The 12464-nt window shown below is 39.2% G+C and overlaps 1 protein-coding gene across 1 annotated transcript in view; it reads right to left on the bottom strand.

Annotated features, from left to right (window-relative positions):
* Positions 1–2031: 2031 nt before the first annotated feature.
* Positions 2032–12464, bottom strand: part of LOC131535834 (uncharacterized) — a 20759-nt gene continuing 10326 nt past the window's right edge. Inside the window, exons 10-15 of the mRNA XM_058768339.1 lie at positions 11408–11827; positions 10896–10991; positions 9626–9856; positions 9509–9531; positions 9307–9428; positions 2032–3088 (exon numbers count right to left, since the gene is read on the bottom strand). Of these exons, the coding sequence (XP_058624322.1) occupies positions 2586–3088; positions 9307–9428; positions 9509–9531; positions 9626–9856; positions 10896–10991; positions 11408–11827 (1395 nt within the window). The 3' untranslated portion in view covers positions 2032–2585. The remainder of the gene's footprint in view (positions 3089–9306; positions 9429–9508; positions 9532–9625; positions 9857–10895; positions 10992–11407; positions 11828–12464) is intronic.

Genomic DNA, 12464 nt, shown 5'->3' with positions numbered 1-12464 from the left:
GAGATACAGGAAACACAGGTGATCTGAGAAATCTTATTAAATAACTTTATATGAATTTTTCACAATATATTTCAACTATATCATCATGCATCTGTAAAACCTAAAAATATGAATTCTGGTATCTTAAGATTTTTTGTATGTTTTGTATATTATTATTATTATTATTATTGCATTTCACCTCTGCTGTAGTTTGTTTATTTCTAATAATCCTGACATTATATACTACATTTAGTTGGCTATGTGACATATTGTTCCTATTCTTCCATGCTTATGGCTGTGCTGCAGAGCTGGAGCGGAGCAGATCTCCTGTGGAAGAACATCTCCAAAGCGCCATGAACCATCTGACTAGTAAGTAAAACCTCAAACATTCAAAAGTTTGTCGAATATTTAAAAAAAAATATATCAAATAAATATCAAATATTTCCCAGACAGCAAGCAGTGTCGGCGCAGATCCGGCCCACATCTGGCCGTCTTGTTTAACTCTGCTCTGAGGACACTTCATACACAACAACCTACAGAGGGGTCAATCATAATTCAAAAAAGACACAGATGATAATTAAAAAAGTTATTTGAAATTAAAATTAATAACGTTAAGACAGAACCAGTACTGTGAACACACCTCACTTCAAACTGTAACGGTCTGTATATTATTTTCTAAACTTTAAATGTAGTGAAATTTTTGTTCAAGCAGACTTTGTTGCTCGTGGAAACCTCACGCGAGCCTGAAAGATACTTAAAACTTAAAATATTATTTGCACTCTCGAAGACTGTTCACCAAATACTAAATTTCAGTCCAGCAGAATTTTCTGCACACTTCACCACCGAGGCCAAAATGAGCATTGTGAATGTAAGAGCCTCACACTACATTGTTTGTTTGAATTGTGTTTCAGGGCAGTTCGTGAAGACAGATAACCTGGACAGAAGTCAGTTCCAGATCCAGCCTCCACACCAGACTTCTCACTCACAAGGATTGCTGTCTACTAGATATTATGTGTACACTTCAGACTTAGGTTCATGCAGATATTATTCAGGGACATGAACACTTGAATACTGCAAAAATAGAGAAACTACTTTATTTAAGAATTTTGTGTTAACTGCGTGAACATTAAACAAATATATATTTATTTTACTGTTTTTTGTTTTGTATTCCAAAGCACCTAAAAGCCAATTCACACTGCCATACTCCAACAGGGTGAACACACTGACCAAGCAAAACAAATTTTTATAGTTTTTGTGAAAGTGTGAACTGACAATACTGTATGTTAGGTGTGAGATTCATTCAACTTGGTTTGCTGATTAAACATGATTAAATATTTGTTCAGAATATTGTCGTTGTTGTGACTATTCATCTAGGAGGGGTGTGTATCAAGTGGCTTGGTTATGGTTTTGTTGAGGCTGACATGTGGAACCCATCTGGTCCAGCGTATAGGACCAGAACAGGGCCAGCTATGGTCATACGGGTATGGTCATACAGGACCTCAGGTCCCACATAGCAATTTTTCTCTGGCCCACACAATCAGCTTTTGCTTGGCCCACATACCGCAATGACTTACGGTCCTAGTGTGTACCAGGTCTGGATTCCAATTCAGGGCCAGTTATGGGTAATTAACTTAGCTGAGGCTTGGGCCAGTTATGGCCCATGTGTGGCCCTTATCTGGAATCCAGACCTGGTACACACTAGGATCTGAGTCAACACTATGTTGCTGTCTGGGCCAGAATAGGGCCAGCTATGGTCATACAGGTATGGTCCCACATAGCAATTTTTCTCTGGCCCACACAATAAGCTTTTGCTTGGCCCATATACCGCAATGAATTACGGTCCTAGTGTGGACCAGGTCTGGATTCCAGACAAGGGCCATAACTGGCCCAATTCAGGGCCAGTTATGGGTAATTAACTTGGATGAGACTTGGGCCAGTTCTGGCCCATGTGTGGCCCTTGTCTGGAATCCAGACTTGGTACACACTAGGACCGTAAGTCATTGCGGTATGTGGGCCAAGCAAAAGCTGATTGTGTGGGCCAGAGCTGGGCCAAAGAAAAATTGCTATGTTGGTTATAACATGTTTCTGCAGTTGTTTGTGAAATACAACCCCTCCTTGTGAAAGATCTGTAATGTTACATACATATGACACATTGGGCGTTTATGATACATTTTTCATGTTACATATATGTTATATTGGGCATTTATTTCTCAATTGAAAAAAAACATTTTTTTTTTTTTTTTTTGCTAAATATTTTTTTTTTTTTTTCTGTTTATTTGCTTTTCCACAACATAGTAATATAGTTTTTGCATTTTATTTGCTTTGCCACAACATATTTCAAAACCACATACTGTGACCATTACATTTTTGTAACATATCAACATTCTACCTTTTCAGGTATTTTAACCAGAAATTAATTTTTAGATTTTTTTTTTTTTTTTTTCACAACTTGAAAATGTGCAAACTGAATAAAAATAAATAAGTACCTCACACTGGAGGTCATATTTGTTAAAATATGCTTTGAAATGAGCAGCAGAAAATATATAACACTAAAATTAAACTAAATTATGATGAAAGATGAAAGCAGGAAGATCCAGATCTACAGATTACTGACTATTGATCGATAAGATCCTCAGAGAGGAAGAACAACAGAAGAAAGGGAAGAGTGTGTGAGTGAAGGAGGTTGTGAATGTGTGTAGATGTGTGTTAGTTACAGGATCAGAGAATGACACCGTTCCTCCGTCATAGTCCAGATTCACTCTCACACGATCAAGCTGCTGTTTAACACGAAAACCAGAACCTGAACCTGGAGACCGTCCTAACAGATTATACCACACACACCAGACACCAGTGATATAGAAACCACATCCCTTCCTCTGGTTTGATGCTGTAGTTACTCCAAGACTCCAGCGCTGACTCTCTTTAACCTCCACATCCCAGCAGTGTGTTCCTGAGTTAAAACCCTCTGAACCCAGAACACAGGGATAACGGTCTTCAAATCTCTCTGGATTATCAGGAACAGGTTGATGACCGCTCCGTCTCACACTGGTCAGATCATCAGACAGAAGGAGATATCGATGAGCCGTGTTTGGATCCAGAATCACAGGAGCTGATGAGACACAATCAACAGATGCTGTTATTCTGATGTTCATATAATGATCAAGAGTGAACCCAACACAGATGATTATGAATTATGACACTCGTCCTGTTGATCAAACACATCAGACATGTTCCTCTCATCACTGTCAGTCATTCTCTGTGTGATTTATCAATACTGAAAGTTCAATCAGAAACAAACTCAAACATATTCATTTCATTCACGCTCTCATTTATATTAAATTATAGTGATTACACATGATTTCATATTCAAATGAGATAATAATACCAAAGAAATTATGTTTATATCTTTATCATTTTCCTCAATGTTTCTCTTGTATAAAACAAATCTTTTTACTCAATGCTGCCTAATTATTAAAAATAATAAACAGTAGGTATTATTGAACAATAATGGAATGAAATAATAATAATAATAACAACAATAATAAGCTTGCTGGTATTAACAAAAACTACAACTAAAATTATTCAGTTATTTATTTAATTATTCAGTAATTAAAATAAAGCTAAAAATAAATGATAAATATTAGATGATAATCTAAAAATTAAATTGAATGATTAGAAAAGTTGCTTTGGCAACTACTCAGAATAAAATAAATCAATGTGAAGTATTCAAATGACTTTATACTAAAAATGAAATATAATTATGCATAATTATGCATATTAAAAGGAAGCTAAATATATTTTTACAGTAATAAAAAGGACAAAAACGCATACAAATTATTATATATATATATAATCAGGGCTGCACATGCGACCAAAATTAAAAATGTGTAAATAAGTTCTGCATTTGACATTTGGTTGTCAGCTGTTTTGGATCAACAACATGGATGGATGAACAATTACCATTTTAGATCGACAAACTGTACTGTATAATATTTCTATTCAAACTGAAGCATAATCTAAACCCGCCGCCGTCTTCAAAGCTAAACTGCGACATTCATTCACTGACGCTCTTCATCAGCAACCCGCCAAAATAAAAGCTCGCTGATTTTTACCTTTGAAAATGATGAAAATTAAAATGAAAATAATGATAATAATAAAAATAATGATAAAATAGAGCGAGCTAGTAGTAGAGGCCTTTTTATTTTTGTTAATTGAATAATAAATAAAAAGAAAACAAATAGAATACAAAAAGAATAAAAAGAACAGAAGATAGTGTTTTTGTTTTTTAAGAATAGAATTAGAATAGAGATTGCTAGAGTTAGAGGCTCAAATAAAGATGGAAGAGTTGTGTTTTTAGCTGATTCTTGAACAATATTCTTCATATATATATTCACTAGCTTTTCTATTCTTTTTCTATTCTATGTTTTCTTTTTATTTATTATTCAATAAAAAAAGGCCTCGAACACTAGCTCGCTCTATTCTTTTTCTATTCTATCTGTTTTCTTTTTATTTATTATATAATTAATGCATATCATTGCTCTTTCATTGATTTTGATTGTTTTTGTTGTCCTCATTTATAAAAGCGTCTTCTAAATGACTAAATGTAAATATATATATATAATTCCAAATATTAATAAATAATTAAATATAAACAGCAGTAATAATAATAAAATCTTTTTGTGTAGAAATGTTTCTGTCCGTCTGATCAAATAAAGAGTCTTAAAAACTGCTGAAATCACTTCTGTGTCTTTCGTGAGACTGAAAATATCCAAGATGGCGGCGCGCTCAGATGCTGTGGCTTCTCCGGGTCCCAAAGACGGTGCTTTTATGTCTTTTAATGTCATCTGTTCGTCTCCAAACAATGTCAATTTACCGCTAATTCATCGGGAGATCACTCCGGGATACATCTATGATCGCCAAAGCCTTTTGGATATCGACAACACATAAAAACACAAACTCTCGCAGGCAGCTACTGAGAAGCTACGAGGCCTTTGTTTACTGCTGGAGCCGGACCTCGAGACCGCGGCCTCGCCTACTGACGCTACCCGCACAAAGTGGCGTCGCAAGCGGTGTGAGAGAGGACGGAAGCGCGGTAAGCTGGAGGTATACGAGCTAGGCTAAGGGCTAACCCCACAAGACCGGCTCTTCCAACACTCATGCTCTCAAACGTTCGCTCTCTGGAAAACAAACTGGACTTAATTCAACTCAGTCGATCTACACAGCATGAGGCAAGGGATTGTTGTGTGTCTGTTTTCACTGAAACATGGCTAAACGACAACATCCCGGACTCCGCCATTCAGCTGCACGGACTAACCTGCTACCGTGCGGACAGAGATTCATCACTGTCTGGTAAGACTCGTGGGGGTGGCTTGTGTGTGTATATCAACAAAGAATGGTGTAACAATGCTGTGTTAGTATCAAAACACTGTTCGTCGCTGGTGGAGTTTATGTTTGTGAAGTGTCGACCGTTCTATCTGCCGCGGGAGTTCACGGCCATTGTTATTGTCGCGGTATACATCCCCCCGTGTGCAAACGCTAAGGATGCGCTTCGTGAACTGTACAGCGCCATCAGCGAACAACAAACAAATAACCCCGACGGCTTTTTCATCATAGCCGGTGACTTCAAGCACGCAAACTTAAAGACAGTTTTGCCAAAGTTCTACCAACATGTGAACTTTGCAACAAGAGGAAATAACACACTGGACTTTGTTTACACAACAGAAAAGAACGCATACAAAGCCGAACCCCGCCCCCACCTCGGGTACTCGGACCACATCTCTGTTATGCTAATCCCAGCATACAGACCACTTCTCAAACTTTCCAAACCGGTTCAAAAGCAGATCACGGTATGGCCAGTAAATGCTACCTCAGCACTGCAGGACTGCTTCCAGGACACAGACTGGAACATGTTTAAAGAGGCGGCCACCTACAACAACCACACAGACCTACAGGAGTACACTGAAACTGTGACTGCCTACATCAAAAAGTGCACTGATGATGTGACAGTCACCAAGACCATCACCACACGCGCCAACCAGAAGCCATGGATGACAGCAGAGGTTCGTGGGCTGCTAAAGACCAGAGATGAAGCATTCAGATCAGGAGATAAAGCAGCCCTCAAAACAGCAAGAGCCAATCTGTCCCGCAGCATCAAAAATAGAAAACGGTCATATGCTCAAAAAATCAACAATCACTTCACAGACAGCAGAGACACACAGAGTCTGTGGCAAGCCATTCAGACCATCACAGACTACAAGCCCCCGCCACAGGCCTGTGATGACGACACATCCCTCCCAGATGCACTCAACCACTTTTACTCACGGTTTGAAATGCAGAATGACACACCTGCACAAAAACTGCCCACACCTCCCAATGACCAGGCGCTCTGTCTGTCTCCAGCCGACGTAAGGAAGTCCCTATCTAGGATCAACCCACGCAAGGCTGCGGGTCCCGACAACATACCTGGCCATGAACTGAAAGACTGTGCTGAACAGCTGACAGATATCCTAACAGATATCTTCAACACCTCGCTGAGCCAGGCAGTCGTCCCCACATGTCTCAAATCCACAACAATCATACCGGTACCAAAGAAATCACCTGTGTCCTGTCTAAATGACTACCGTCCCATAGCACTGACTCCAATCATAATGAAGTGCTTTGAGAGGTTAGTCATGCACAACATCAAAACCAGCCTCCCCAACACACTCGATCCGCTCCAGTTTGCATACCGTCCGAACCGCTCTACAGACGATGCAATCTCCTCCACCCTCCACCTGGTTCTTACCCACCTAGAAAACAAAGACTCTTATGTTAGAATGTTATTCATTGACTTCAGCTCAGCATTCAACACAATAATCCCACAACAGCTCATCAACAAACTAAACCTGCTGGGCCTTAACAATTCCCTCTGTAATTGGATTCTGGACTTTCTAACCGGAAGACGTCAGTCAGTCCGTGTCGGCCACAACACCTCGAGCACTACCACACTGAGCAAAGGTGCCCCACAAGGCTGTGTGCTCAGCCCGCTGCTCTTCACGCTGCTGACCCACGACTGCACTGCCAAGTCCAGCTCCAACCACATCATCAAGTTTGCTGATGACACAACAGTGGTAGGTCTCATCAGCGACAATGATGAAACGCACTACAGAGAGGAAGTGGCACAGCTGGCTGAATGGTGTGGTGCTAACAACCTGTCCCTCAATGTGAGTAAGACAAAGGAGGTTGTGATGGACTTCAGAAGGAACTCCGGTGATCACCCCCCACTGACCATCGACAGCTCGACTGTGGAGAGAGTCAGCAGCACTAAATTCCTGGGGGTGCACATCACAGAGGATCTCACCTGGACCACCAACACCATGTCACTCTCCAAGAAGGCACAACAGCGCCTACACTTTCTCCGCCGGCTGAAAAGAGCAAGTCTCCCTCCACCCATCCTCACCACTTTCTACAGGGGCACCATTGAGAGTGTGCTGACCAGCTGCATCACTGTCTGGTACGGGAACTGTACTGCAGCAGACCGCAAGACCCTCCAGTGGACAGTGAACACAGCTGCAAGGATCATCGGTGCCCCTCTCCCCTCCATCCTAGACATTTTCCTCACACGATGCTCCAGCAAAGCCAGTAGTATCGTGAAGGATACCCACACACCCCTCCCACAGTCTCTTCCAGCTCCTACCATCAGGAAGACGGTACCGGAGCATCAGAGCCCGCTCTACCAGACTGCAAACCTGCTGCTAATGAGGTTTGTTTTCATGCATCGAGCTCATCCTTCGGTTAAAACTTTCATCAGATCAGTTCCTGGCTTCAGAATGTATTTGCCGTCAAATATGAAGAAGCATATGAAGATAAGCTCAGTTTATTCATTATTTATTCATTATTTGTGTCTGTTTTGATGAAGTCATTAGCTGTCTGTGTACTATATTGACTGAATGCACAAATAAAATCAGTGATAAGAATTTAAATACAATTCATGTTTCATGATTACTTATTAAATTAAATGTTGTAAAAATCTACAAAAAGTGTGTAAATGAAGTGTGAGTCATGTTTAGTGATGTTCTGGGAGTCGATGAGTTGTATTATAATGATATATTGAGTAACTCTTAGGACTGTCAATGAATTATTATTTAATCTAAATGATTATGAAAATATGATTGGCTAATTAATTCATCTAATTAGTCATAAACAATTGTATATAAAAATCTGCTTGGGAAAAAAAAACAACCTCTAAATGCCCCAATAAACAATTAAAAGATGAATTATTGTTACAGACAGCGGCGTTGAGTAGACAACACAAAAACGTGTCTTTTTCAAAAAAGTCAATATAATATTGTATGTTTTAATTCTATGTCACTCATCATTAATTCAACAAAAGTTCTTATATTCTGTCTGGAATATATTTCTGGCCTCTGCATCACATCTGCCTCATTAAAGGGAACAAATAATATTTGAAAATCATTTACTCACCCTCATGCCATCCAGATATATATGAATGTCTTCAGATGAACACAAAGAAAGATGTTTAGTGCATATAATGCAAGTGTACAGGACGCTTCAAGAAGCACACAAAGTGAACACAACGCTAAAGTAAAAAAGAAAGTATTTGTGTGTTTCTTCACACGCCTGTGGTTCTGCTGAAGAAGACATCAACAGAGGTTATGAGTTACTGGCGTCTTCTCTTGGTGTAGTTTTTGAAGCATCATCTTTGGACATGCCGTACACATGCATTATGTGCAGAAAGATTGATTAATTTTCTAAAACTCTTAGTTTGTGTTCTTCTGAAGAAAGAAGTCGTACACATATGGATGACATTAAGGTGTAAAGCATGGATGTTTTGTGCTCCACTGTGCTGCATTTAATTGTTGTTGTTGCACTGATAGATGTGTTTGATCTGTGCCACTGCATTTTGTTTTCTCCTTTAAATTAAACTTGTGTATATCTGTCTAACAAAACATTCTATGCAGTTCATTTTGAAGCAAATTCACTTTGCATTGAGAAGATGGTTCAAAATGAATCTCCTTTCTTTTTTTTTCTTTTTTTTTGGTTACATCTACTTTTTTAATACTTGAGTACAATTTAAAATCTTACTTTTTTATTTACTTTTATTCAAATATGTTTTTGGCCATTTACTTGCAGTTTTAATTAAGTAAAATTTTCACAGAGTATCTGTACTTTAACTTGAGTTTAATTTCTGAGTACTTTTTACACCCCTTTCTAAAGCGAGCTGCTGATTTTGGTGCAGTAGATGATCTGGTTCTTCACACATAATGCTGAAATCTGTCAATATTGCATCATTTCCAGTGTGTGTGTATCTTCTGCAGTCAGACTCACTGTTCTGGACGATGTCCTGCATCTTCTTCCAGACTCTGAAGGGCAGGTTGCCCAAGTAACGTGGCACATGAATCAAAGCTCCAGAAGGCGTCTGTGGATCCGGCTGTGATGAGATCTGGACTCTGGAAGAACATTCAGGATCAGAACAGCAGTGGCTTTGGATCAGAAGCAGAGAGACCAGAGACACCAGCAGATCACTCACCTTTCCATTGAGACTGGAAACTCCTGCAGAACAAACACACCATTGATCATCAACAACTCAATCAATCAATCAATCAATCAATCAATCAATCAATCAATCAATCATCTGAAATCAGACCTTCAGAAAGCAGACATCACTGGCTTTCATCATCTCCTCCATGTCTTTGATTGTGTGTGAAAGAGCTGAGATGTGTCTGTTCATCTCCTCCAGCTTCTCCTTCATCATCTGCTTCTTCTGCTCCTCTTCCTCCCTCAGTGCAGTGATTGTAGCTTCTTCTTCATCTCTGAGAAACTGATGAAGCTTCTCAAACTGCTGTTTAATCTGACGCTCTGTGTGCTCAGCTTGAGACTGAAATCAAACCACATTCACTTCAATCGTCTCCATCAACACACATCAACACAATCACATCATTCAGATCTGAGAGAAACTCAGAGACCGACATATAACGCATCCAGAAGCAGATTGATGATCGTCATTTACACAAATAATCAGCTGCAGTCCATTATATTAATATATCAGATCATAACTGTATCTAGTGATCTACAGCTACAGAGTAGCAACTACACTGAAGTAACCCAAAGAAGTGTTGCACTTGTGTTGCAGTGTGTGTTTACAGGTGAAGTGTCTGTGTCTGTTGGTGTAATCTCCACTGCTACTATTACTGCTGGTTATTCTGTGTCTGATTGTACTTCATTCACTGTAAATCAGAGCTTGGAGTCTCCTGGTTCTATCAGTGAGGAGGTTAAAGAGGGTGTGAATGGTCCTTCTCAAGCAATTGTAGGTCTGCTGGTTAATAATCCAGATGGGACAACTATAGAAAGCTTAATGCAGATAAAAAACCTGACTGTTATCCTTTACCACGGTGTGATGATTGTGTCGATAGAGCTGGTTCTGCTCAGTTTGTGAGCTAATTTGATCTCCTGAAAGGATTCTGGCAGGTGCCTTTAACCGATCGAGCAAAAGAGTTGTCTGCTTTTGTGACACTTGACAATTTCTAGGGCCCAGGATGAAGGGAAGAAATGTAAACCTCTTTCTTAGGTGTTACGACCCCCTGTGCTCTCCTTAGGACCTTCTTTGTCAGTGCACGGGCAGGGATTGGGTGATTGTATACCAGCAGCCTTTTCTATATAAAGAACTGGGCTGTTTGTTTTAAAGGAAGGTCACATGCTTTGGTCGCTCTCTCACACCATGGGTTTTCTTTTTTCCTTTTAATATTGATCTTTCATTGCATTTAGATATATATTAACTTTTTTTATTATTATTTATTTTCCCCTTATTTTCCCAATAAATTATAAATCAATTAAACCCTTTTTGTTGTCTGTCTCTCTCTTTATGTTGTGGTCTTGGAACGAGCTGGACATTAACACTCTGGACTCTGTTTCCTCACCTTGATGTGTTCAACTGTTTTCTCAAACTCTCCTTTCATTCTTTCTTTTCGTTTAAGTTTATCCTGTAATGATTCCAGTGCTGTTTTGAGCTCCTCCTAGAATTAAACAAAATTAAAATACATAAAACACCAGTTTAAAAAAGATGATAAAACATTCAAGTGATATGATCATATAATGTAGTGCAAAAGTATTTGCCTCCACCCAGATTACTTCTGTTTTTGTGAACATCTTATACTAATTCAGAAATTAAAACCTGCCATAAAACCAAGGCAACCTGAGTGAACACAAAGCACAGTTTGTAAATGACAAAAAATAGTTATCCAATACCAACTGGGCCTGTGTGAAAAAGTATTTGCCCCCGTAGTTATTAATTCCCCAAATCTATGAAACTTTATTGATAATGGAGTTCAGCTGAACTAAACACAACCAGCTCTGATCAATCAAATCAACACTTAAACAGGACTTTAAAACAACATGAAGTTGGCTAAAACTCATGTACCTTATCTCTTACCTTATATGAAGGAATAACTTCATCGATGGGTCTGAATGTGTGATTGACGTGTTTCTGTGAATTCATACACACTAAACACGCCGGCTGTTTGTCCTCCAGACAGAAGAGTTTGAGTTTCCCTCTGTGTAAACTGCAGATCTCCTCATATTCTGATGAACGAACCTCATTTCTCTTCTTCAGGAACGACTCACACAAGTTTCTTAACACTAGATTAAACGGAAGTTCAGTTTTTGAGGATCTTCTCCTGCAGACGGGACACTCCTGAGTTTTCTTGGTTCTCCAGAACTGTTGAAGACACTCTTTACAGAAACTGTGACTACACGACAGAAAAACAGGATTCTTGAAGATCTCACAGCACATGGGACAAGAAAGCTCTTCTACAGATAGAGAAGCCATTTTCAGTCTTTGAGCTCCAGCGATCTAAACGTTACTTTCACTTTCTGAACAACAGTTTAAAGAATGAATCACCACCAGAATCACAAAGATCTGCTGTCTATTCAGAAACAAACTTCACAAAGATCCTTCTGTAAAGTGTTCTTCTTGGTTCTTCACTGATGGCTGATTCTTTATTGCTTCTGTCAGTAGAGAAGAGAGTCAGTGTGACAGGAAGCAGAAATAACACGTCCGTCTCTTCCTGGTAAGAGCTGTAAGAGGGAGGAGTTTATGATCACGTGACTGTGTTTAAACAAGTCAGACAGAGACATCAGGATTTCTGCAGGTAACATTTAACAAATTGTATTCAAAATGAACTTGCATTAAAATGTTAAGATAAACTGCTATAAACTCTTGGATAAAACACAAAAGAACAATGAAAATACACAAATATTAACAATAAACCCCCCAAACCCTTACATGCAGGTCTGGATTCAGAATTCAGAGGCCCCTGGACACAGTGTCTTGTGAGGATGCACCCATTGCAGCATGGACAGCTGACATGTTTATGGAAGGCCAAATAATAAATTTCAAAATCAACTCTGGTGCAGATGCTACTGTAATATCCGAGAAAGATATGAAAGTCTGAAAAATAAGATACCACTGAGAAAAACAAATGTCATAC

The sequence above is a fragment of the Onychostoma macrolepis genome, chromosome 03, assembly GCF_012432095.1.
Source record: "Onychostoma macrolepis isolate SWU-2019 chromosome 03, ASM1243209v1, whole genome shotgun sequence".
In the NCBI taxonomy this organism is placed as follows: Eukaryota; Metazoa; Chordata; class Actinopteri; order Cypriniformes; family Cyprinidae; genus Onychostoma; species Onychostoma macrolepis.
Note: the sequence above shows the minus strand (reverse complement) of the source record. Positions and strands in the feature narration are given on the sequence as shown.